Below are 25,709 nucleotides of genomic sequence, written 5' to 3' on the forward strand. Positions count from 1 at the left end.
CTCAGTGGGGTTATTTATTGTCTAATTGAAATATTGTTTGAAATATCGTTTGGTTTAACGCTAGTGAGAAAAATCTTTGAGTTTTTCCAGCCATTCCTATCATACCTGCACAGCTAACTACAACCTGAATACTTCCCTGCAAACTGTATTCGAAGCCCAGAGGCGACAAACACAGTTGAAAATACTGCTCAGAGAACAACTTTTTGGCAGCTTAATCATTTCATTACTCTGAACAAAAACAAAATCAAAGAACCTTAAACTGAAACTAAATGTTGATGGACTAGCCAGAATCTTTTTTTTTTTTTTAAACATTTTTTTTTTTTTAATTTGTCAGTTCTATTCTCCATCGTGGCACAGAAATATACAGTACTAAGTTAATGCCAACTGGTAGGAAAACACATGGTGATGCTGGAGAGACTCATGAGTGTCATGGAACTGCCTGCAACACTCTCCTCGCCACGAGGGCCAGCGAGCACATCTGGTGCACATCTGTCCCGCGACGGGACATGGCCCCTTCCCATCTCATCCTGCACCTCTGACAAGCTGCTCGCTGCCTGCGTAGGCTGGTCTGAATTTGTTAAGCTGCTTCACCAATGCCGTGGACAAGGATTTGCACCCCACGTCCACCGCAAATTGTGTGGTCTGCTTGTTTTCCTGCAAGTCATTGAGACTTTTTCAGGAAAATAAAGGCAAAGGGGGAGGGATCGGCTATTCTGAATTTAGCAGGAGGCCAGTGAGAAGCACCAATCACTCCGTTTGGCTCTCTCTGAGGAGAGAAACGGAGCTGTAATTTTGATGTTTGTACATTTCGGGTGCAAAAAAAAAAAAAAAAAGAAAAAAGGTGACACTGGAAAGGAAAAAGAAAGAATTGTGTGTCTTTTCTTAGTTGGAATCCCAAGTTAGGAAAGTGGGATTCCACTTCAATTTCTACTTTCAGGTAGTGCTTTAAAGCTCTTGGAATTGGAGACGGTATCTCTCCAACTCCAAAGACAGAGGATCACTCTGGAGAAAATTCCTGCTCTTTTACCAAGCTCCCAGACTGCACCTCATACCTTAGGATAAAAAAAAAAAAAAAAAAAAAAGCAGGAAAAAAAATCACAGAGATGATGGGCAGAAGGCTTTAATCCAATTGAGGGAATAAAAGGGAGAAAAAAATTTGAAAAAAGTATCCTTTGCAGGTCACCTTTAACTGAGTTCTCTGGCATATCAGGTACCATCGGATTAATACGTAAGGGTGGGTTATGAAGCCTGCATTTTATTTATTGCCCAAGTTTGCAGCTTACAGAAAATGTTTCATAGCACAGGCACAGTGGCAAAAACAGTATAACAGCCGATGGTCAACTCCATTTGGTGAGTATACAGTAGCAGCAATTAAAAGAAAAAAAGTACTCAAAACAGCTCAATACAGATCCAGCTTACCCAGATGGGTTTTTTTTTTTTTCCCGTAAGAAAAGAATTTTAAACTAATAAATAGCTCTCCTACCCATTCTCCCAAGATAACCATTTTCCAAACAACGATATGGCATGGCAGTTGTGCGTAAGCAGAGACAACAGAACTTCATCTGTCTAGGAGAAAAAGGTGCTTTAGATCTACTTGCCACCCTTTTTTTCTTTTTTTTTTTTTCTCTCTCAATTCCATCATTCCTGAATACTCAAACAACTGCAGATATGTCCAAAATCAGATCAGTGAAACAAACACGTAACGCAAATCATCCCTCCCACAAACTCTTAAACCTTCTGAGCATGACAAAATGTAACACAACTTAATGTCCATGTGGAGACAAGAACCCAGCATCTTTGTTTCAACTTTTTCCTTTGTTATATATTACAGTGCTCTATAAAATTTTTCCTTTTTCCTTTTAAAGCATTTAGACAATACAAGACTAAAAGATGTCTGGAAATATGTCTTATACAAAAATGAATTTTTATCTTAAAATAACATTCAAAAAGGCACTTCATTCTGTAAGAAAAAATTCAGAGTCAGGTCAACTGCTCTAAGCAGGGGGGTGGGTAAAATTGTCTGCATAGTGGGAGGGGAAGAAAGGGAGAGAAATTAACTGCTGAAATACAAGCTTCTTTTTTTGGCATGTTTTAAGAAAAGCTGATCCAGTAAAAGGTGTCCATTTATGAAATTCATTAAAAGAGTTCCATTTAAAATAGCTTCTTTTTTTTTTTTTTCTTTTTTTCTCCTTAAAAAAAGTAGTCTGAACACGTGACCTTAGGAGTCAGGCTTCTGAAGGCTTAATAGCATCACTCATGATTGTCCTTCGTGTACAACGTAACAGGAAGATCAAGAGTAGCACTTCTGATAGGAGTGACCTCCCCAAAGCTTACGCTTGAAAGAGCTGAAAAAGATGGAGTCAGCCTCTAGCAACTGCAACCTGGTAGCAGAAGTCAGTCAGAGTTAAGGGCTACCTGTTGCAGAGTTTATGAAGCATACTGTAAACTTCTTCCTCTTTGCTTAGTCCTTCAAAGAAAGGAATAAGGTCTAGCAGCTCCGTGTCTGTCATGTCATCAAACCAGGACTGCACAGGCACCTGAAAGGAAGCAACCAACAAGCGTTAAGATGACTTGATGATGCCCTTGAAAGAAAGCCCTTGAGAGCTTGGCCCAAGCGGACGTCCCGTAACTCACTGCTAACACAGTAAAGCAAACTGTTAGTCGTGAGAATTCGAGTGGAATCCCAGGTTCAGGCTCATGTTTCTCATATGCAGTTACACACAGCACATTAAACCCAGATGCAAAAGCAGCAGGAGATGGAGCTGACCTTTTCCTACATGGAATATGCCAGGTAATCTACAGGAGACGACACCAGGCAGCTCAATTTGTTCCACCTCCTTGGTATTCGAAACAGACTGGAAGATACGTTTTATGAAGCTGTCCTGACATTCCGCTTGGAAAGAATTATTTACGGGTAAGTCATTTTTTCCTTTAAGTATTATCAGTGTGAGTCACTAAACATAGGCATGTGGCAGCAAATCTCTTTGACAAATGAGACTGAGGAGGAAATATTTAAACAGTTAGTACAGAGGATTAAAATTTAAGACCTTGAGAGCAGGTTCAGAGAAAAATGTGTGTAAGAGCCCACCTCAAACATGCAGGCTGGATTTGGGGAAGCAGTTCTGTGCATCTTCACTACATAAATATGCTGAGGTCTTTGCAAAACTACTTTGGATCTAGTTATGTGCTCTGGTTTCTGCAGAGACTCGAATATCTTCTAGCTAGCAGCATTTTTCCTGTACATGACTAAACCATTCGGACGAGGCCCTTGATTTCATCTCCCAACTTTCTACAGCTCATTATTTTCTTGGCACTGAATTCTGAGACAGCGAATTACGATCTGGATCAGGTTTTTAATTTTAACTATGAAGATAACAGCTCTTGGTTATTTTAAACAGCAACTTTAAATCATGTGTGGCACCAACTAGAAGCATATTTTCCCTTAATCATTTAGAGCAGAGTATTTCGATCTGGATTTAAAAGATGATTACTATAAGAGAAAAAATGCTCACTTAAAATGCTACTTATGTAAGAGAAGCTGAACCATGAGAACAGTGTTCCTAACAAAAACTTCATAGGTTAATTTTAACAGTTCACACACACTCATAAATAAGGACTAAAAACCCAAAAATAACATTATTGGTGTTTTGAAAGTCAGTATTTCTAAGGGAGTTCCAGCTTGCTATCCTGGCAGCTACCAAACAGATGTGAGCAGCTGTCCTGATGAGTAGCAACTGATGGAACAAGGGCCAGGCCATTCCATGACAAGACCTGGAGCTGATATGAAATACATGACAGTGTGCACTGCTCCCAATTATTTTCTCTTTAGGTACTGTTGCCTGCATTTTATCCTTCTGAAACTCAGTGAACTTGTTGACTAATACTTCTAATCATGAAGTAAGCTATCATATAAATGCCCAAAAGAAGAAGCAAAAAAGATGCAAGAAGATCATATTTTTCTCCCCCCCACCCCCAAGCAAAGAATAGAGTAACCAGATGGTAACCAGTAAAACTAATTATCTTGTCCAAAAAGAGGCAGAAAAAACTTCACAAAATGAAGGAGATGTTGTACTAAATGCAGTTCAAATAAACTGTTCTTACTGTAAGCACCACTCTGACAAACAGAAACTGTGCTGGAGGGCAACCTCACTATTTAGAGCTAGGTTAGTTATGCAGGTTCTACACCGCTTGGTATTTTTCAAAAACGGATAGACTTTTCATGCCAAAAGCTAAAATTGGAAACTGATGAACAGTCATGATTATGACACAGTGTCGAGGCGAGTTTGCTCTAGTCCCTTCACCATTTGACAGTGAACACTAGAACCTACCTGCAGCCTGAACACAGAAACTAATACAACTAACATTTTGAAAGTGTATTTTCTGAATCAGAAAGTCAGGACAAAGCCCAGAAAGATAAAGTTACACACGAGTACCTTAAATATTAAGAATACTTACTGCATTTTCAGGATGGAAGATATAAGATGCAGGAGAATTATCTACTATGATAACTTTACTCAGCTCACGTCCCAGTCGACTCAGATCCTTCACGTAATTTCCTCGGTGGAAAACACAGGATTCTCTAAAGAGTCTTGCCCTGAACACACCCCAGCGATCCAGTAAGTCTGCTACTGGGTCTGCATACTTAAAAATAGAAGTTAGAAACCTGAAGTTACAATCTGCAAATAAGATTAGTTCACAGAACTGAAAGAAAGAGGGACACAAAGTAATTTCGTATGTTTTCTGATTGTTTTCTTCCTTCCTAACAGCAAACTGCTAGCAAATCTGAACTGTTTAGTACAATGATAACACAAAAGTGGAAGAGTTATCTTTCTAAAGAATATAATTTGCATCAATGTTTTCTGTGAATTATTAATTTGCTTTTATTTATAGGGTCATTCTATAATTCTCCTTTCACACTTAAAAGTTGATGGATCCAGAGACCTCACCTAACATTACCATGAAACCAATGAAGTCAGTTCCACAGCACATTAGTTTCTGTGTGGACATGAGGACAAATTGCAACAAAGGCATCTGACCCTGACGCAGCTTTCTCAAACGATCCCACTGAATGACTGGGACAGTAAGAATCCTAAGATTAACAAACAGTATAACTGGGTCATAAAAGATCAAATAAAGATGGCCTTATAAAGAACAGCCATGTATAAATGATACTTTAAATGAGGCATGAGTTTGGATCCAAAATATGGTAAAAATTATTCAAGCAAAAGTATCTAAATAAGAAACTGGAATATGAGTGACTATATGCTTGAAAACTGCAGTTAGAATTTAGTTTTTGCAAGAAAGGAGTTTTTTTTTCAATTTTTTAAACTGAAAAAAAAATCAATAGTGAGGTCAATCATCTGCTGCCTATGAAACCTGCTACACAGATTACTGCAGGAAGAAATTGTTCCAATTTTTTTTAGGATTTTCACTGTGTGATTGAACAGACTATGATAAATAGGTTGCACAGAAGAATCCTCTGATAGTGAGGCGATCTAGTAGATCAAACAGGATCCTGTCCCCTCCCACAGATCTCTATGGGCTTAAGGACTTGCAAACACTGATTTATTGCAAGTTTACTCTGCTAGAACAGTATTTTAAAGTGAACAACACAGTCTTAAAACAAGACACCACAAATACATTACACCAAAAGCATTTAAGAGGTCTACTGCCAGAACATCTACCACAAAGCTACCTACAAGGCACTACAGCTACCAAGGATCAGAGGGCACAAAATGCTCCTGTTGACATTTCAGGCTTTACAGCACCTAATTTTCTAACCTCTAATTATAATTGCACCTTGACAGTACAAAAGCGCGTTGTGTACTTCCATCCCCAAGTAATTTCTGGATCATTGGCTGATTATGCAGATAGTGTTAGGCACAGTGCACTTTATTTCTTGCCCAGCTTTAATATATTGCTTTAATCGCACACTATTTGTTCTAATTTCCCACGATAACCATGGCAACTTGTAAGCCTTTCATAGTGGCATTATGAGCAATGCATGGAGGCTACATTATGAGACGAGCCCATATGTGATATTGTTACCATGGGAACACTTACCCACACACTAGCAGACAATGTACACACTGTCAGACAAAGAAGCAGAAAAGAAGGGGAAAAATTAAGATAGTACCAACTATGGAAATAGTTATCCATAGCAAATCCACTCAAATGTCCACTAACCAGCAACATTAAGTGCTACTGAGAGGCAGAGACCAACAAACCTTGGCTAGACTGGCTGTGAAGAGCACACATTCAAAGAGTTCTCCCATCCTCTGCAGAAACTCATCCACATGTGGTCGTTTCAATACATAAACCTGGAATGACAGGGAATATTTAGGTCACATGATGTTCACGATGAAGGGAGTGAAGGCAAACAAGCAAACAAATGCCCCTCGTTGGCACTGCTGTGATCCTGACACTGGAAGAGACAGAGTTAGCATGCAAGGAGTTCATACAAAAAGCTGAAAGAAAAGATAAGGCGTATAAGATAAAAGTAGATGTTCAAAAACTGGGAAATTTGAATGCATGGGCTGCAGAGACCCATGCTGATTATGCAATAGCAAATATTGTGCAGCTTCTGCAGTGATGCTTTCTGAAAAGCTCATTAAAGGCAAAGAAGGACAGCAGGGCTGCTCCGGGAAAGAGGATTCAGATCTCTCAAGTGAAATGATTCTGGTGATGCTGCTTCCTTACATCCTGAGCTGCAAAGAAAAAGTACATCTGCAGAAAGTGCTATGATAATAGGAACTGCACAACGGGGAACTGTTTTCTTCCTGTGGCTAATTTGTTCATTTTCTAAATTCCAGGCGCTGAGCACCGTTTCGCACTACAGATAACTATCAGTCACCTAGATCTGTACAGAGCTAGTCAGCAAAAAAGGTCCACAGCACCACTCATGTGCAGCAAATGTGGCTTTTAAAAGTCAGTGGCGAAGCCTGCATCATCATCCACTGCAGCCTTATCATAGATATTCATAGCATGTCTCACCTTAAATAAATATACTCAATTTTACTCTTCCTAAACAGGTCCGTTTTAACAAAGGAGTGATCCTGCCTATTTGCACTGACAACCACAGGTAGCTTGGTTATTATTATTAATATTAAACCCATCCTTGTCCCTCTTATTTGGAGAAGGAAGATGCTTTGTGTTCAGAGATAACTCTTATCCAGAAAGCTTAAAAATAGTTAAAAATAAGCTTAGAAGTTGCAGAAGGGAGTCTGTTTGGGGGAAAAAAGTATTTATCTTGTTTGCTGTTAGATTAAAAGTTTAAGAAAACACTAGCAGTATTTTATCTTAGTTTAGCAAGCAATCTATAATACTGGAAATATCAAACAGAAAAGCAATACATAACTAAAGTCAAGAAGCACAAATATGATTTAACTTCTGAAATTTCATTCTTCAAAAGGCAGAAGTGGATTAGTTGTACATCTTTTACTAGATTCACAGTAATTAAAAGGCAAAGAGCAAAAGGCAGCCAGAGAAAAAGCCTGAAGCAGAAAAACAGGGCAAGTCTAGCTCGAGGTGTAACAATTAAAGCCTTCAGTAAAAACTTGCATAATAGGGGAAAAAAAGGAAAACCAAAATGCAAAGTTTTATTAAAAAAATGTACAAGAGCTGTACGTTAATGACTACTGCAAAAGTGTTAATTACTTTTTCACTTTATGCAGCCCATAGCTCAAAGCATGAAGATTCGTTTTATAAGATTTTCTATTAAGTTTAGTCAAAACTAATTCTGCCATTTAAAGAAATGCAAGCAATACATTCAGGCAAGAATGCATTCAAACTTCGATATGAAAAACAACTTATAACTTTTTTTTTAAAATATTTTTGAACAACCTCAGCAGGCACCTGACTAATTTATTAAGTGTGACATTTTATGAATTAAAAACACTTAACAGATGTACTTCAGCATTACTCTCTTGCCAGATTATTGCAGTGAAGTTTCCTGTATTTCACTGGGCATAAACCAAGTAATTTCCTCTCCTCCAACAGTGCAATTAATTCTTCACTTAAAACTATTCGAGCAACCTTTTTTTTTGCAGCAGTAGCAGCATTTCCTTTCCAATTAATTTCTTCATTTTTTTTTAAAGGAACAATACACTCACAGAGTCTCCATTTGAGGAGTGTGAGACAAGACAGTACGACATGAGCTACTAATTAATGCTAAAAATCATTATGAAGCTTTTAATCCTTCAACCTTAAGCTCTCTTCCTACACTCATTCCTAAGAGCACAAAAAGCCAGGAGAATGAATTCCCACCCCAAAGTCTTAAACCCATTCTCGGCAAGAAAGTTCTAGAATCTGGCATTACTTTAGCTTAATAAATAAATAAAGCCAGTGTTTTCAGTCCCAGCACCAGAAACCCTCCTTTTCCTGTTCATCCCTATCTCTGCATGTGTCAGTGAAGCATTTCCCCTTGGAATGGGATCACGGGCTCCAGGCCAAGCATTTAGGTGCTTGCAACACAACCTGTCTGCTCCACAGTAAATCAACCCAGCAGCAAAGAGACCAAGAGCTTCTTAACCACAGATTTGTGGACAGAGGTGGATATTTGGAATATGCTCTTTTGGTGGCTTGTAGTCCTTCTGTAGCAACTAGCCCATAATAGCTCCAAGTAGAGGATTTTTAAAGTTTTATCATTAGCCTTTTGCAGTTGTGGCCTCCTGATCCATCACAGAGCTCCCTCTGCTTCCCTGTTCCACAGCTCTTGCTGTTTTTCCTTGTCTACTTACCTACTGGGTGCTGGCCAACAGATTTTCTCTTTATTTAAGCGCCTCTCTAACAATATACACAATCTGATAGGATGATATCTCACCAGTTTTTCCCCCCTTCTTTCTCTTCAAAGTCCCACCTTCTTTATCCACTTCTTTTAAACCACACTACTTATTCCAGGACAGTATTCCCTCAAACTCTGGATGGACTTTCCCCTCAGCGTTGTTTTCAGGAGCCACACTTAGACCCTGGAAGCAACTGCAAGCGCACTGGTATCCAGGGCTACACCATCTCTTTGCTTTTGCTTCACATAAAAACCTTTCTTCAACTGATTGTGCAACCTTTTTTTCCCCCTCTCCTGTTCCTCAGTTGGATTTCTTTCCCTTCACTTTGTTAGCTGCTGGCCTTGAATCTCAATGCTGCATGGTTATTTGTGGCTTGGCTTTTCCTCGGCTGCATGACGTCTCCAGCACAAGGCTCTAGACTAACTGGCTCCTGGCATTTTTTTTCCCCCCTAAGATTTATATACCATCCTCAAGGCATGAAAAAAATGCTGCATTTTTTTTTTTCTGTGCTCTATGTACTCACTAAATTATTCCTTATCGCAGTAAGGATTCAGAGGAATATAGACTTTTTTTCTGTGAACCTTACTCTGATGGTTTTGAAACATGAAAAAGGCACTAGGCATGTTTTCACAGGATTATATAACTGCTAATGGCAGAACACAAGTAATTATCTTTAATTGTTTCCAAGCATTTAGTATTTCCACGTAGGCTTTACATACCTCAAAGCAGTTTCAGTAACCTGGAAAGACTTAGCTTTTGCAAACCAAAAAAGATACCCAGCTTAATTTTAAGCCATTAAAAATAAGACACAGAGAACAGTCTTTCAAAATCAACTTTAAAATAGCACAATCTTCAAGTAATGACAGAGATATCTGCCCATGACAACTCCAACTTCTGCAGTCTCCTACTCCCTGGGATAGGTGGATCTTCTGGAGAGCAAGCAGGAGATGAGTCTTGTCTTCCTAGGTCCCAGGGTTGTGGTTGCCTCCCAGTGCAAGTAACCAAGAATAGGCCAGTTAGAATGGATACAGCCTATCCTGGATTACTTGAACCAGGTCACAGCCGTCTGTAACAGAATTAAGGAATTTTATCCTTTAGAGGAAGAAAGTTTATTTATACTGTTTTTTTTTTCTTTTCTTTTTTTCCACCAGATAGAAACACCTATATATTATATTCAAAGGTATATATGCTAAGCATTTCTATGGTTTGGGGAACAGCAATAAAAAAGAACAATTATTAAAGGAAAAAAATCCACCTAAAACCTAGTTTTACTCAAGTAATAAATCACATTAAAGGATAGAGTTCCAAGTAATATGAAACAAATTAAACCTGACTGCACCCTATTACCGACAGCATGAGGCACAAAGTCATTGCAGGCTAATTTAAATAAAAGGGCTCGTGTATCCCAGCACTCTTCAGGCACCCTGGATTACAGTTATTTTAATGCATGGCTTCTACGGCCAGGGTTGTGACTCCCCTCCACTTGTTCAATGGGAGTCACATTCTGAAAAAGAGGACAAGATTGTGCAGAAATTAAGGTATAAAAGAATGGTATCTGTCATCTGCAATAGGCATCCTCTAAGGAGCACTCTCAGTTGCAACTCATTTCACTGGACTTGGCACAATTTCTCATTTATAATTTGATAGAAGAGAACAACTTTGACTCCTTTTATTCGAAAGACTAGAGAAAAAGTAGAGAACTGGCTGGAAAACTCAGTTTGCATTAGAGGCACCTCTTTTCTAACTGCTATCATTTCTGACACAAAGTTTGGAATTAATCCGTAGCTTTAGCTGCCTTGTACAGGGACACAGTCTCTGTAAGCATGAAAACATCTGTAACAAAAGAAAAGAGAAGCACCTCTGCAATATGATCTATTTCCTTGCAAAATAAAGTTACCTGGACAAACCCATCTGAGTAGACAGGTATGTTAGGGTGGAGACAGAAAGATAGGAGAGGGTCAAGCTCAGAAAAGCTACTTTTGATCGAGGGAAGCTGGTTTCTACAAACACCCTTTTATGATGAACTTCCCTCTAGAAGAACAAGAGCCTCCCTCACCCTTGGTTATGAAGGACATAAGCAAGAATCAACTCCTCAAACTAGGGACAGACTTCTTGAGTACCTCCACTGCACCAGTGGAAGGCTGCAGTGTTTGCCATGAACACGAACTCGCTAGAGAAGCTTGTCCCAAATCTCTTGCAATGTGCAGCCACACAGGATCCTTCATATGTGAAGGCACTTCAATCCATCATGTCATAGTAACTTGTTTTTCTGTTAGGTGACATTTTAAGAAAACGTTAAGTGGAATTTCTTTCTGAATGGGCACTTTCAGAAAAATGTTCTCCAGATGTTTTCTGTGGAGTTGGGTCTAAGGCAGAGCATGGGCACAATAACACTCTTTCAGAAACCTTCTTGTTTGACAAGACATCATGTTACTGATAAAACATATAGGAGTCAATTTGTGCCAGACTGAGCTAGAAAACCAACTTTTGCTCTTCAGATTATCATACTAAAACAAAAAAACACAGGCAATAACTGCAGGTTTGGCTGCAGAGTTGGGGAAAAACACAGGATTGAAGCTTTGCCTGTTCTGCATAACCTACAAACTTCCTTCAAGGATCTCAAATTCCCTTACCATTACCTCCACTTTAACAGCTCAGATGGGACAGAGATATTTTACCTATTAAAGAGATTATGAATTTAAAATACAAAAGGATTAAGCAAGTTCCTAAAGTTGGACAAGAAATCTCCTGCAAAGCACATTTAGAGACCAGCTTCACTTGATCTTCTCTACCAAGGGCATCCTCCCTCCTCTTCACCTTTGCATATGCACAAATCCATTCTCCATGACCAGGGTTTTAAAACTGCATATTTAAAATAGAAACACGTGCATTTTTTCACATGCTTTTGCCTAATTGCATTAAGTTTGTTAAGAAATTTATTTATACTAAAGCAGAGTGGAAAAGCATAGGCAACTATCATCCCGATCTCCAGCTTTAAGTGATGCATTGTAAAGCCTTAGGTCATTTTATTGTTTTTTCCCCAATATGTACCACCTATATAATATTGTCAAACTAGGTGATGACTATACTGGGGATTTCAAAACTGTTACACAAATTGTCTCATAAAGATTCAAAAAAGTTCTGGAAGAGAAAGAGGCACAAAACAGTTAATGCCAACATTAAATGAGGACAGACACTATCACAACAGGAGATCCTCAAAATGTGACCTTTACGTTTGAAGCATTAATGACTAGGAAACTTAACAGCTTAATGTACTCTAAATATTTTTTCCTCCTAAGTAAAACAGCCACAGTATAGAGACTGTCAGCCCAACTATCCTTTTAAAACCTGTTTCAGTCCATTGGCTGATACTTATTTTCACAAAGTAACAATTACATTGATGAATTTTATAACATGGCATCAAACAACAACTATGAAATAACTTTATGGCCTCTGCACTTTTCAAAGATAAAAATAACATGCTTGTCCAAAAAAAAAAAAGTAATGTATTTACTTGAGGCATCATTTTAAAATTCAAAGTATTGCAGAATGTCATTCAATCATGTCCAGAGAAGCTTTGCAGTTCGATAAAAGCTTACAACAACCAACATAAGCTATTTCAAGCAATTGGTAAACTTCACATATCAGAAAGGTTCAACTTTACCTCAATTGTAATAAGGTATCTCCAGCATGAACTATTAAAGTTTCAAAAGAGTAAGGCATAAACACTTAGTCTTTTTAACTTTGAATCATTTAAAGATATTCAAGTACACGATAAGTCCTAAGCTGAGGAGCCTAAGTTGCTTACAGGACAAAAAGGAATGGAAATTAAACAGAGATAGGCACAAACGCTGAAGAAATGTCTTTATGCTTCTACAAAGCTGTGCTCATATGACTACCAAAATGTACTGAAGTCCATCTGTGCAGCGAATAAGAAATGCAGCATTCAGGCAGTATTTCTGGGACTAGTGATTTTGAGAAGCTTTAATTCTCTGTATTTCCTACTTGAAAATAATTTACCGTAGAGAAGGAGATGAGTGCTAAAGATCCAAGAAGGATAATCTAGAGAAGTGGAGCAGTTACAGTGGAGACCAGGAAATGGTTAGAAATGTCCTACCTGCTCAAGCACGAGTACCTAAGTGCTATATTCCCGAGCAAAGCTTTTATATCTTGCAAACAGACAACTTATCGAGTATAAGGCAGCAAATGGAGGGAAAGGTGACAACACGCTGTGATCCTGAGGACAGCTGAAGCATCAGGGCAGCGCTCACCTGGTGTATGGTTCCATCAATCTCAACAGGAACAATGAAATCGGCGTTGCTGATCGGCTGCAAAAGCGACAAGAAAACAAACAGACATTAAAAATAGGGGCATCAGAGGAGAAATTTCAGAGGCACACAAAGCAAAAAAGCAAAGAAAATAAGCAGCAAGCAGCCATACCTTTCAGGAATGAGTTCATAAGCATTTTTGGTTATACAGATATACTTTGTGCACCTGAGTCCTTTATACATAAAGATTTATTTATTAGGAATAGCACTTTTAAGCCTCATGCAGCTCTATTCGCTGGATGGAGTGTTTCTCACGTTGCCTTCTATTACTTGAGTTTCATTTAGTCTAAAGCATTTACCTGCTTGAGCAACCCTCACTGCTGCTGAGCACACACTGAGCCTGCTTACCAGTATAAATGTCTAATCAGGTAACTTAGGCACTCTGTGCAGATGACAACAAAGAAATTCTGCTACTTTCTGCAACTACCTCTAAGCACAGATCCTAATTTATGTAATCAATCGCTCATTAACTAAAAATAAAGGAGCTGATACAATTAGCATCTACTTGAACCAAGAGCTGCAACGAGGAAAGATAAGTCATGTGATTCCCAGAACCCTCAAAAACTTGTTATGCCCATCAAACCATCATGCAAATTTGAATTTTAATCCCAAAGAGGATGAAAACACTATCCAAGATGTCAAATCCTCGATTTTTTTTCTATCAGCTTCAGACATCCAACTGAATAAAATTTTATTACGAAGAACTGTCAGTCTAGGAAAATAATTACTTGGGAAACAAAAAGCTCCAAGTAGAAAAATGTCCTTGCAAAAAGAAGATTTTAAGAGGATGCAGCTTCATCTTGGCTACACAGCAGAGGTAGCTGATGAACTCTGAGATAAGGATGTTTAGTAGTTGAAGTGGGTATCAGATCTGGGCAGAAGCCTTTAGCGTGGTCACGCATTGGCTCTGTGATGAACAGATCACATAAATACGTCTGGGTGAAGTTTGTAACCCGTGTCATGATCCACAGCTTGGAAAGAGCTGTCACAGAGCTGCCAGATTTAGTTTTACAGGACTGATTAACAGCCCATGTGCTTCACAGATAGCAGCACATACAGAATACTGGAAATACTTTGGTTGGAGAACATCTTCACTCATCTCTAAGATTTATGCAGGGTATCCCATGGGATTTTTTGGTTCAGCAAAAAGACTGATTTTAAGCACCAATAAAAGCGAGACTCTGAAGAGGCTGTGTGTGGAAAGAGAAATCGAATATTTCCAAGACAAATCCCTCTTTGTGCCTCTGAAAAGACAGAAAGAGGGGGCTGCTCAGATCTGCCCTCCGCATGGAGAACTCTGCAGCATCTCTAAGTGCCAGGGAACAGGTCCATTCTGCAGCTTCACCTTGAAAGCAACCCACATGCCCTTCCAATAAGACTTAGCCACCTAAGTTTCTAAGTGGGTGCCAGCTCTGCACACACTTCGAAGGGACCTGCACTCGCAATATTTATACGTGCATGACTTCCTTAAGCCAGATAAATGCTCTGTACAGACATGGAAAGTGGCACAGTTCTGTGCCAAGCTGCTGGAGTTTTGGAGCAATCTGATGAAAACCCAGCCCTGACTGAGCTTTGCTACCAACGGGGGAAGAGCAAAGAGAGGTCAGAAAACACATTCTGTTTAGACAACAGTATTTTTGTTAGCAAAGACTCACCCTCACCCTGTGCAACACTACCCAAACTGCTCCACTGTATCTTGGCTTCCCCGATTTGTATTTTGGATACTACATAGTTATCTCGTTGGGACAACAGATAAGGAAGAAAGAATGGACAGGGCTTCTGTGTTTCTTCATGATGGGAAGACAGGAGAAAAGTCCATGGCAACTTGCTGGCTCATGGTTCCTGGGGTTGCACGTGTGTAGCAGGGACAAAGCTCAGCTGAGACCACGCAGCCATGAAAAAACATAATATATTTCTACTGAAAAGCTCTTCTTCGCTTGAAACATCTCGTATTTAATAAAAAGCTGCAAAGTGTTAAACGTAGTTTAAAATATTTCATGGACATCTCTGAGTGTGACTACATTCCAGACTTGCATGTGGTTTTATTTATTTTATAGAGAACAATGCTTATATCTCCTTGATTTAATAATTTCTGCTTTTTGCTTCTATTATTGTTTTATGATGGGAGCCATATCTATAATGTCTATCTATTCCTTTATACTCTTGCCAAAGCACCCTATACTTTATTCCTTTAGAATGCATGTAACATAAAAGACTAATACCTCTTAAAACTTCACAGATATGCAGGAGCATAAAAAGATGAGAATTACCCTCCTTCAGATGTTGCTGCTTTCATAAAGCAGCACTTTATAAACCTTGCAACTCTGGTTGTGTTAAAAGATACGTGTGCATTTGAAATATGAAGCTTATTTCATAACCAAATTATGCAGCCCCAAACATGCATGTGTTTTAAAGCATTTTGCACTAAAAAAGCACACAAATTTGGTACTTTTAAGTTGAACCTGCCTAAGAAAAGGCTTTACAAAAGGGGAAAAAATAAATAGAAACAGTAATGAAGCTGCAAAAGGAACATAATTATTCAGGCAGAGTAGTGTAAATACAGGCGTTAAAACTCCTGGTCTTCTGGAAATCATCAGAAGATCCTTAATGACCACCATGGCCTTACTTGAGCTGACGTTTCTCCCTCCCTCTGTCACAAAATCCAAACAGTACCACTAAGTATACTGAACAGAGGACCAAATACTAACTAACTAAAGCCATTACTCCAAAACCTGTTTCTCAGTTATGTACTACCATCCTAGGGCTTCAAATTATTTGCCTCTGACGGCACGGTCTTAATTTACACTGCGCTATTACTACATGAATCATTGTACCTTTGGCCTAGCGCATTTTATTTCTAGGAAGAGAAAGCTGGAAGGGGAAAAAAAAACAGACAAGAAAACAGTGTTCAGAATTCAAGACTACGGAGACTCGTCTTTGACTTTCCTTAGCTATCACTTAATAACCATAAATATCATTTAAATCCTCATTAAATATCATTTGAATAAATGGGATGATTAAAAGTAAGCTGACTGAGCAAGTACTCTTGGCAATAAATGTAAACCTCCATCTTACAAGAAAGGACGTACACTATGTCAGCTATTACACATGTATCTCCTTAAAATGGTTAAAACCAGCATGCTTCATGAAGACGTAAAAGGCATTTCATTTTCAGGAACCATAAAAACACAGCACAAAGTTATCCACAGCATTCAGTACGTTCATTTTTACATTGCAGAGAGTCTAATACATTATGTTTATGTACATTTAGACAGGCACATTCAGCTTTTTTGATTTTTTTTTTTGATTCTTTTTATTAGGAAGACTTACTACCTCCCTTCCCAATCCAGCTGTGTTTCTAATTTCCCTGCAGATTTCTGAAGGGCACCTCACACTGGCTGTAGAAGACAACAAGCTGCAGCTGAGGTTAAGAGATTCCTGCACATCACCACAAATTGGTATCTACCACCAGGCACAATAGAGAGAGAGAGAAGAATCTTAGTTTCTGCTCGACTTGGAGGCATAGGAATATTTGTTCTAGTATCTCCATATATGGTCATCTTTAAGTCAACAAAGACAGACTGTTGCCAAATTCTAACCCCAAAATGAGTTATGGTTTACATATTTAAATGCTGGCAACTGAACTACTTGCCAGATTAGACTGCTGGATTTATGCTTGCAGTGAAAAAGCAGAGTGCAGCCAAAATCAGAGGACAATAAAATTTGTGGTGACTCTGCCCTGCTATTACTAAGGAAACATACTATTGATTCTTAGAAGTTCTTCACAATCAGTGCAAAAAACTAGAAGATGCTTTATAATGTCTGACATTTGCTGATCAGAGAGACTAGCAGTACTCTGAATCAATTCAGGTTATTTGTATTGAGTTCCTTTATAAACAACAGAAAAACACCACTACACCCACCACATGTACAGTTATGAAGGGGTTATAAAGCTGCTTCTGCAACATGACTGACTCATCAGCGACAGCTAAAACACTGTTTGATTTCCTGTTGTGAAAGTTCAGCGCTTAAAAACAGAGTTAAGAGCTACATTTGGAATGTCAGATTGACATTTACTTACTTATGATACTGAAAACACTCTACCCTGGCGTGGAGCACAGCAAACACTGGTGCTCGAGAACTCCTGGTTTAAGGGATATTTACCTAGAGTAAAACTGTGCTGAATTTCCATTCTCCTAGATTAACTGCAGCCCCAATCAATAGTGAATGAAAACAAGTCACCAGGCATCCCCTATGAGTCTGCAAGACTAGATAACATGCAAGTGTTAAGAGGTTTAACAGTTTGTGCTGTGATCACTAAACGAATCAGAGTTGCAAGAGATCCCTTATAAGTTTACGTACCTTAAATGAACTGTGCACTAAAGTTTCATCTAAATCAATGACCACACATTTCTTCCCATAGTCTGATGCTGTCAGTTCCGGGAGGAGGTATTTAGCTGGAGGCTAAAGAAAGAAATAAAAAGACAAGGAAAAAAAAATGTAAATTCTGTTCAAATGGCTCTTTCCCACTAACATTACTATTCTGGTAATACTCACTGGGGACTGAAAAACATGAATCAAATTTAAATGTTTTCCTGGGCTCCTTGCAAGAACACATATGGAAATCAACAGCTCATGCAATCAACACCCATACAGGCTTTTCTGCTTTTCAAAAGTGAAAGGCTTGTGCAGAATGCTATCCAAAGCATTGGAAACGAAGATGACAAAACACCACTATTAGCAGAACAACAACACTGAAAAATGGAACACCTTTTCCTTATGACATCTTTTCCACACACCTCAATTTTTGTTGCCATTGGCACCCTAACTCAAAGTGAATACTAGTACTGGAAGCACGCATTTTTGCCCGCTCCAACCCAGTAGGACATTTATACAAATTGTTATTTCTTGTGCTTGCTATGATACATGCTCCCACGGAGAAAACAATTCTAAAGGAAGGCAATGTAGTTCATTTTCTCTTGCAGAATGTGTCTCCCTGGAACCTTTGCCACTTGCTAGGGTACTGACTTTGCAAAAATGCTGCCATTTATACAACGTGAAGGAGGAGCTCCACAAATTTCTGAATACTTTTCTGAATTAAGAACACATTTCTGAATGTAACTGCAGAACTGTGGTTCTGCATAGTTTCTGGAAGAACAAAAAATTGTGATAAGTATCATTTGGAGCTGAAGCATTTCTATATTGCTGTCAATGGCTTAAAGAGACTTTTTGGTGAATGAAAAGGATCTTTTTCATTGAAAAGCATGAGTCAGGAGAAGCTCAGAGCTGACAGGAAATTAAATATACAGATAATGAAAAAAACAGGACACAGAAGTCTGCTCCATTCTTTTGCTATTGTTTTACCTGTTCTATTGAGATGACACTGCTCTAAGGCTAAGGAATCTATCACATTCCTTGTTCTTTTTTGACACAAAAGCCTTTTATAGAGGTATTTTCAGACATCTGTGAGGTCACCACATTTGCACAGAGTGGTATGACGAACAGATGAGTAGATACCCACCAAGCACAATCCAGCAACAAGAACAGATTGGTTTTTTTTTTTATTAATCACTGAACTTATTCCAGGTGAGTCCTGGTCAACGATTTCTTGTAAGTTATTATTTAAATGAAATAGCTTGTCCTAAAATAAGTAAGAGTCCGGATTAAAAAAGAAGGAACAATCACATGCCAAAGTACCAGTACTTGGGAAATTTTTTTTAGAGTATTCACTGAAACTGGTCATTAACATCAAGGTTCCTCAGCTTACAAAACAGAAGCTGCTCTGCTTACAAGTCGCTTCCTCCATCCTCTCTCAACACACATCTATCAAGGACCTACTGCTGCTTAATATCTGTAGATTCTGCATTCATCACAGTAGCCTAAATGGGCCCAAATTTTTAGCAGTAAATAAACTGCAGCATTTAATAAACAAAAACACCAGGAAAGTTACTATGCTACAGCCTCTCTAGGTTAAGGAGGGTCCCATGGGTACGTGACTATCACAAGCAGCTGAGCGCTGCCTACGCCTGTTTGCTAGAGAATGAATTTGCACAGTAGGTTAGGAACAAATTTAAGGAATTTAAGTGTTTCACCCCCACTTTAAAATCTAAAATGTATTTAAGCACACCACCTAATCATTCCGTAATAGAGAAGGATGCAGGGTTACAAGCTACACAGACAACAGGTTTATTAGCATCCTGCATTTAAAGGATAATATTCCTCAGCACCTGTGCTTTGAGAAAGATCTTTTTTCCATCAAGACAGTCCTCTGCTGCACAAATTCTTTTCCAATATTTAACATGGAAATTTAACATGGAAATTTTATTTATAAATAAGCACATGAAAAATATGACTACTACCATGCCACAGTTTTCTTTGACTTTTATCTGCAAACTAGTAAGCCTGTCCTCAGAAAAAAAAAAAATGACCACAGAGATGACTATGATGATGATGTGAGACTCTGCATGCAAGGAATCTGGATTCCTCTGCCTGTTCGGTGACAGGTTATTCCCTTTTTTCCAATCTACCTGTACCTCTGCTGTCTCAACAGCAGCAAGCGGGAGGGGAAAACGCTTACCTGCAACACCAGACTCTTCGCAAGCTGGGCCTTACTGAATCCTGATCCCACATTCCAAGTGGGATACTGAGATACCTGGTTTATTGTTTGCACACTTGAAGATCAGAGGTAGGTTTTATCACCTCGAAAAACCTCATCTATTTTTGCCTTCATCCTGGAAAACACTTTTGCTCCCTGAGAATGTACCAGGGACAAGGACGCTGAAGCTTCTGCATTCTGCAGCTGAGTGCGAAATATCTGGGGTAGAAATTCAGAGTGAAGATGAAATTTGGGGGGCTTAAAGGATTTGTGTATGTGATATCAGCTCACTTGTTTTGCCATTTGAGCTTTCTGATTCTAGAGCAATTTCCACCTATTAGGACTAGCAAAACCTTTATGCAAAAAAGCAATGTTACTGAATATTGCACTTTGATTCTCCCACTAAGCTGAGAAAACTTGAAGGCCCGCTATTCACATCCCGTAGATGTTTCCCATCATAGCTAATTGTGAACAGTCAGGGTGTTTAACGACATTTTAAACATACCAGCTTTAAAGATAACTAAGATTTCCAAAAGTACCGAGCTGCAACTAGCAGCAAATCACATTTACTGCGTGATACTCTCCAAAATACTGCAAGTCTTTCCATAAAACTTGGTTGAAAAATAAAAAGCAGCATCTTCGAACTGCAAGACCCTTTTTGGTCTTCAGTTCCACTAAGATATAAACTGTATACAAGTTCAAGCTTTTAAGCTAGTCACTGTTTGGGATTTCGGCATTCCAGCCAGGTCTATTAAGCTGATGGGCTTAGCAGCCTTTCCAGGGAAAGGACTGCTGCACTGCCTGGCTTTGGTGGAAGCAGGATATTCCCTGACGACAAACAAAACAGGACACAAACAGCAAGGAAACCAGCCTTGCGTATGCAGCATGAACAGCAGGTCAACACAAACCTTTCCGAAGGTGACTGTATAAACGCATCGCAGCCCTTCTCACCTCCAGGTCTGCGCTTCCCATCAAGGGAAGCAGCAGGATGGAGAAGCCCTTTGCATGCTGAAAATGTTCCCTGGCACAAGGGCAGCACGTTCATTCGGCTGAAATCATCCCCCCAGTTCACACTTTCTGTTGCACAGCACAGCTGATGGTTGCTCCCAGCAGCCCTGCACAGGAGTGCTCTAATAGAAGATCAACTATTCCAACTTAAAACATATAGATAGCTGCTGTTACGAGGCAGGCAGTGCACAGGCCTCCTTCTGAAGGAACAGCTAAAAGCAAGGAACTGGTAGGAGTGGGTAGAGATGCTGAATTTCAACTTCCACAGGGATCCTGCAGGCTATTTTCAGTACTCCTCCGCAATGCTGGGATTTTAAATTGCCCTCTGTCCTCCTCAAAGATGCTGCAACTTGATTACTTAATGTAATTGCATTGTGTTTTCATGCACCTTTTAATTCAAAAAATAAAAAATTAAAATAAAAACAATAGTTTAAGTATGGTTCTGCTGTGATTTCTCTATCATATCTCTTTCTAAGCAGGAGTCACACTGTGTCCACTCTGAAGAACTTAACTTGAAGTTAAGCTGCAATGCTCCCCTACGAGAAGTTCTCCCTGTCAATAATCACATTAAAGCACACTTTGAAGCTTTTAAATGAAGTGCTATTAATACAGAGAAAGGCTCATTTAGCATAAAAATGTGCTTTTCTGCTATGGTGCATGTATGCAGGGAAGCAGAGAAGTTTCCAAACAGGTGATCTGAGCATACAGGCCCAGTTCACACATGCATGACAGGGACTTCAACTGGATATTGACTGGAGACTTCAACTTGAGAAGCTTATGGATGAGAAAATGGTTAACACCTGAAGTGGTTACGTACGCAATGAATCATATAAAAAAAATGTCTGGTTTAGTGTGACCCATCTTGCTCTGTCCTTTAAGAAGATCTCCTCCCAATACACACATGTAATTCAGAGAGAGGTTAAGAGTGTCTCAGAGGGGGCCTCTACATTTCAGTGCTCAGGACAAAAAACACCACTTAAATTTGGGGATTTTCTAAATACAACGTTGGATTTGCATCTTTGTTCCTATCACTTGCCGTGCAGGCAGCACACTTCTGTTTTATGTAGAGGTTTATGCACTAATTCTTTTTTGCCTGTTTGACACGGAGAAGCAATCTGATATCCTGATAGTAAATGTCACCACACTGCCTATTAACATTAATTCCTTGACAACACTTGCATGGCCTGCTGAGAAGGCAGCAGATGACACATGCAAAGAGGAATGCGCATATTTAACGTCACCTACTCACTGAGAACCATATGTCAAGAATGCTAAGATAAAATAAATTTACTACTTTAGCAAAATACTGGGAATATGGTTAAGAAAAGTTATAACACACCACCAAAAACTCTTGAAGCTAGTAAAAACAATCTTGAAACATCAATATTCCTACCACTGCCCAAACCTCACATTGCTTTCAATGTTGTCCTAGAAAAGCATCTAATTTCAGGCTTTAAGATGTTTTGTATTCGAGAAAGTGGTACTGGCTTGTAACTGAGAGCTTCTCCATGTTCTGTTTCAACTTTTATTTCACTAATATCTATATTTATTCTTAATTCTGGTTGACAGTACAGCCAGAAGACGTGTTTCAGATGACTGCCAATATAACAGGTATAAAGACAAACTAGAACTTGGCAGGTAAATAAAAGCAAAAGCAATTTAACAATCGCTATTTTCACAGATTTGAAGTTTGGTATTCACAGAAACGCACATGTACAAGTTCTATGTATGTGAATACATATTTTATCAAACATTTCTTTTTAGACCAAAGATTTGAGAGCTGCTGAGACTTCAAACTCTCACTACTGCAACCTAACAATCCCAGGGAGCAGGCATGAATTCAATATAACCATATCAGAATGAATATCATGGAATAATAAAAAAATATATAGAGCAGTTCTTAGATCTCTGAAAAAAATGATGAAGGAGGGAAGCTATCTGCATAATTATAGTGATCTCTTGAAACCATCACGCTGCAGCATTAACAGGATTCTTACAGGAGATCTTACAATGTTAGGCTATAAAAAAGGGAAATAAAAAAGGTGTCTCAGGGACTATTCAGGTATTTGGAGCTACCAAGCATCTCCAGATGGAGGTTGGGTCAGCATCCCCCACACAAGCTCTGCTAAGTCCCAGAGAACTCTGCAATAAACCATTATAAGTGGTAAAGGGGCTCAGAAAGGAAAACCATTTGCTGCTTTTAAAAAAGCATAAGCCTTTCTTTTTTTTTCTAAAAACAAAAGCAGAAAATGACCTGCTTTTTGATAAAAAGTGGTTAGTGGTAACTAAGCAAACAGCTTCAGTCAAATAACTTTCCTTCCATTGAGTTTTGAAAAATGATTCCGATGCCAAACTGCATTCCAGGTTTAATCCAGGTAAGATTAGCAGAAACACTGAGGTCCATAAAACAAGAGCTGATAATGATAGCACCTCCTTGAACAAGTGCATTAATGCAGCTGGAGTGAGGGTATTTTTTAAATCTGCCCAAAACTCATCGTCTCAAGACGAATTGTGTTTCTAACTCTTTTTGAATTGAAATATGTGGAAATAGAAGGAGAAAAGCTTTTTCATTACTCTATCCTGGTAGTCCTGATGAATCACCTCTTGTCTCTATTTAAATAAGTAACTTGAACTTTCAGATGTCAAAATTTTGAAAATGATAAAAAATCAGAAACTTGAACTGCGACAAAAAGAACTGTATAAAACCCAAATTCTTCTTTTATTTTCTGTATATCTGCTGCGGTTCAATTCATTGCCAAGTACACCATTTTGCACTAGAACATGAAATCCTGTAACATGCAACACAAAACAGACCTGTTAGACTGCAACATAGAATGTATCAAAGCAAAAGCTATGAAAATTATTAAAAGAAAAAGGGATAAAAATACATACACTTGGTATAGGCATGACCTGCATCTGGTCACCCTGGGGAAAAAGAAAAAAAAAATTACTGCAAGGGTAATGGCTTTCAAAGGGTAAAACAAAGGTTTGAAGCAGTAAAAGTAGCACTCAAACATTTTAAACCAAAAATTCAAAGTATTCAAGAAATCAGGATTAAAAAAAAGGGAAAAAAAGGATTTGGCATTTTTAGTTGCTAAAATGACTGGTTAGTATATTGGTATTTATGACTTTTAGGAGACAAAACTGGTAAAACTCATGCCATGATTAATAAGAGATGATAATAAGAAGCATCTGCATCAACTGCAGCTTACTTCTGCTTTAAGTTAGAAGGTCTGCTAATGGATAAATATGTATGGGCAGATATATATATATATAAATGTACATTATATATATACATATATATAGATTCACTTCTTCAATCGCAGCAATAAGAAGCTCAATCAGACCCTGGTGGCAGGGCAAAAGCCCAGTGCTCCAGGTGAACTTCCCTTGAGGCACCTGCCTCAGCAAAGGCCACGTTTTCATTTATGCAACAGCCAAAAGACACCCCAAGAAGCTGAACTGATCCAAGGAATCCTACTGCCTTTGGCCAGCAAGCTGCAAGGGCCTCAGTGGTCTTCCCACAATCTCACTTTTGCATTGGAAACACCAAAAAAAAGGGCAAGAGAACAGGACTTTGGCCAACATGAGCTTCCAAGTGCAGCCAAGCTGAGCACTGCATGGCCATCTCGATATGCAACATATTTGTGGCAATTTCTTATAACCCATTTCCCCCAAAAAACAAGTGTTTGCATTGTGGTGGACATCAGAAGAAAGCTGGCCTCCCTATCACAGATGTTGCTTAGGTAGAAAGTAAATTATTATTTCTAATTACTTTGAAAACACAGGTTCTGGTCACCAGCAAACTGACTTCTCCTTGGAAGGAACTGTTTTTAAGATCAGCTCTTCCAGCTGATAAGGCCTCCTGCTCCCTTGTTTTGGAATCTAACACGATGTTGACATATAATGGCCAACAGAAGTATCTCATTTTTAAAGCACTTAGATATTTTTTATTATTGCAACAGCAAAAGCTTTTACTGAAATCGGACCCAAAAGGAAAGAAGTTGATGAAGAAGCAAAGGAACAGAAAATATCATGAAATATTTACTTTAGTACTAAAGTACCTATAAAAAGAGATTTGAAATTTTCTCAAGAACATTGTAAAAGGGAGAAAAAAACAGAAAAACTATCAGCATGTTAACATCCACTTAGTGGAACATTATCTGAAGTTTTTGCATGCCATTCGACAAAGGAGCAAATTTGACTAGGTGCCAGTTGTTATCCTTGTTATCGAGGCTATGGTTATGTAGGCAGAATAACAGATTGTGAACCTGTCTTGCCTCCTCCCCCCTTTTTAAGTTTTTTTTTTTTTTTTTTTGCATTCATTGTTAGAGAAAATAAAATACAACGGGAGCTTCTCTTCTGTCAGCTGATGAAAACAGCATATTCACAATTACAGAACAAGATTGTCTTAGCTGTGGAACAAAATCATATCACATTTTTCCATTAATGTCAACAGGCAATGTTTGCAGGGTAACCTGCTCTTTCTTGGCATTTTTTTTTTTTTTTTTTTTTTTTTTGCAACAAGAGCTGCAACCAGCAGTATTATTGACTTCCATGAGACTGCAGGATTTCAAAGCTGATAAAGCAGTGTATCATTGTTAGCTCTACTTTTCTTGCAGAATGCTCTAAATAAAAAATTTCTTGAGGAAAACCAGTGTATTTTCTTGGAACCTTAAAGGACACACATAATTTTAAATGATACTGGTAAGTGGGGGGGAAAAAATAAAGGCAGAAAGATAAATCCACTGGTATTCTGGTAAAATGTAAGTGCCCATGAGCTGAGAAATGCTTTTAAAAAATGGAAAAAAAAAACCTGCTGTGGGAAACAGTTTTAAAAAGTGCCCTGCCTTATTTCCTGATGCCTTGGAACAGGAAGGGAAGTAGGTCGTAATGTTGCATTTTGAAATAAATGGCAGATGACCGCATTTGTTGAAGTCCTTCCATGAGCTCTAGAGGCTGCTGATAGGACAAAGTGGCTCTGAGAAGGCCACA

General features: G+C 38.7%; 1 protein-coding gene across 2 annotated transcripts in view; it reads right to left on the minus strand.

The window, feature by feature from the left end:
* Positions 1–1,202: 1,202 nt before the first annotated feature.
* CTDSPL (CTD small phosphatase like) overlaps positions 1,203–25,709 on the minus strand; it is a 67,964-nt gene continuing 43,457 nt past the window's right edge. The window contains exons 3-8 of one of the 2 annotated variants that reach the window (XM_026051891.1): positions 23,607–23,639; positions 17,474–17,575; positions 13,055–13,111; positions 6,228–6,320; positions 4,456–4,641; positions 1,203–2,537 (exon numbers count right to left, since the gene is read on the minus strand). In XM_026051891.1, coding sequence (XP_025907676.1) covers positions 2,412–2,537; positions 4,456–4,641; positions 6,228–6,320; positions 13,055–13,111; positions 17,474–17,575; positions 23,607–23,639 — 597 coding nt within the window. In that variant the 3' untranslated portion in view covers positions 1,203–2,411. The remainder of the gene's footprint in view (positions 2,538–4,455; positions 4,642–6,227; positions 6,321–13,054; positions 13,112–17,473; positions 17,576–23,606; positions 23,640–25,709) is intronic. The other variant, XM_026051892.1, reaches the window with a different exon arrangement.

Source organism: Nothoprocta perdicaria, unplaced genomic scaffold (genome assembly GCF_003342845.1).
Source record: "Nothoprocta perdicaria isolate Ctin4 unplaced genomic scaffold, notPer1 scaffold_80, whole genome shotgun sequence".
NCBI classification, from domain to species: domain Eukaryota; kingdom Metazoa; phylum Chordata; class Aves; order Tinamiformes; family Tinamidae; genus Nothoprocta; species Nothoprocta perdicaria.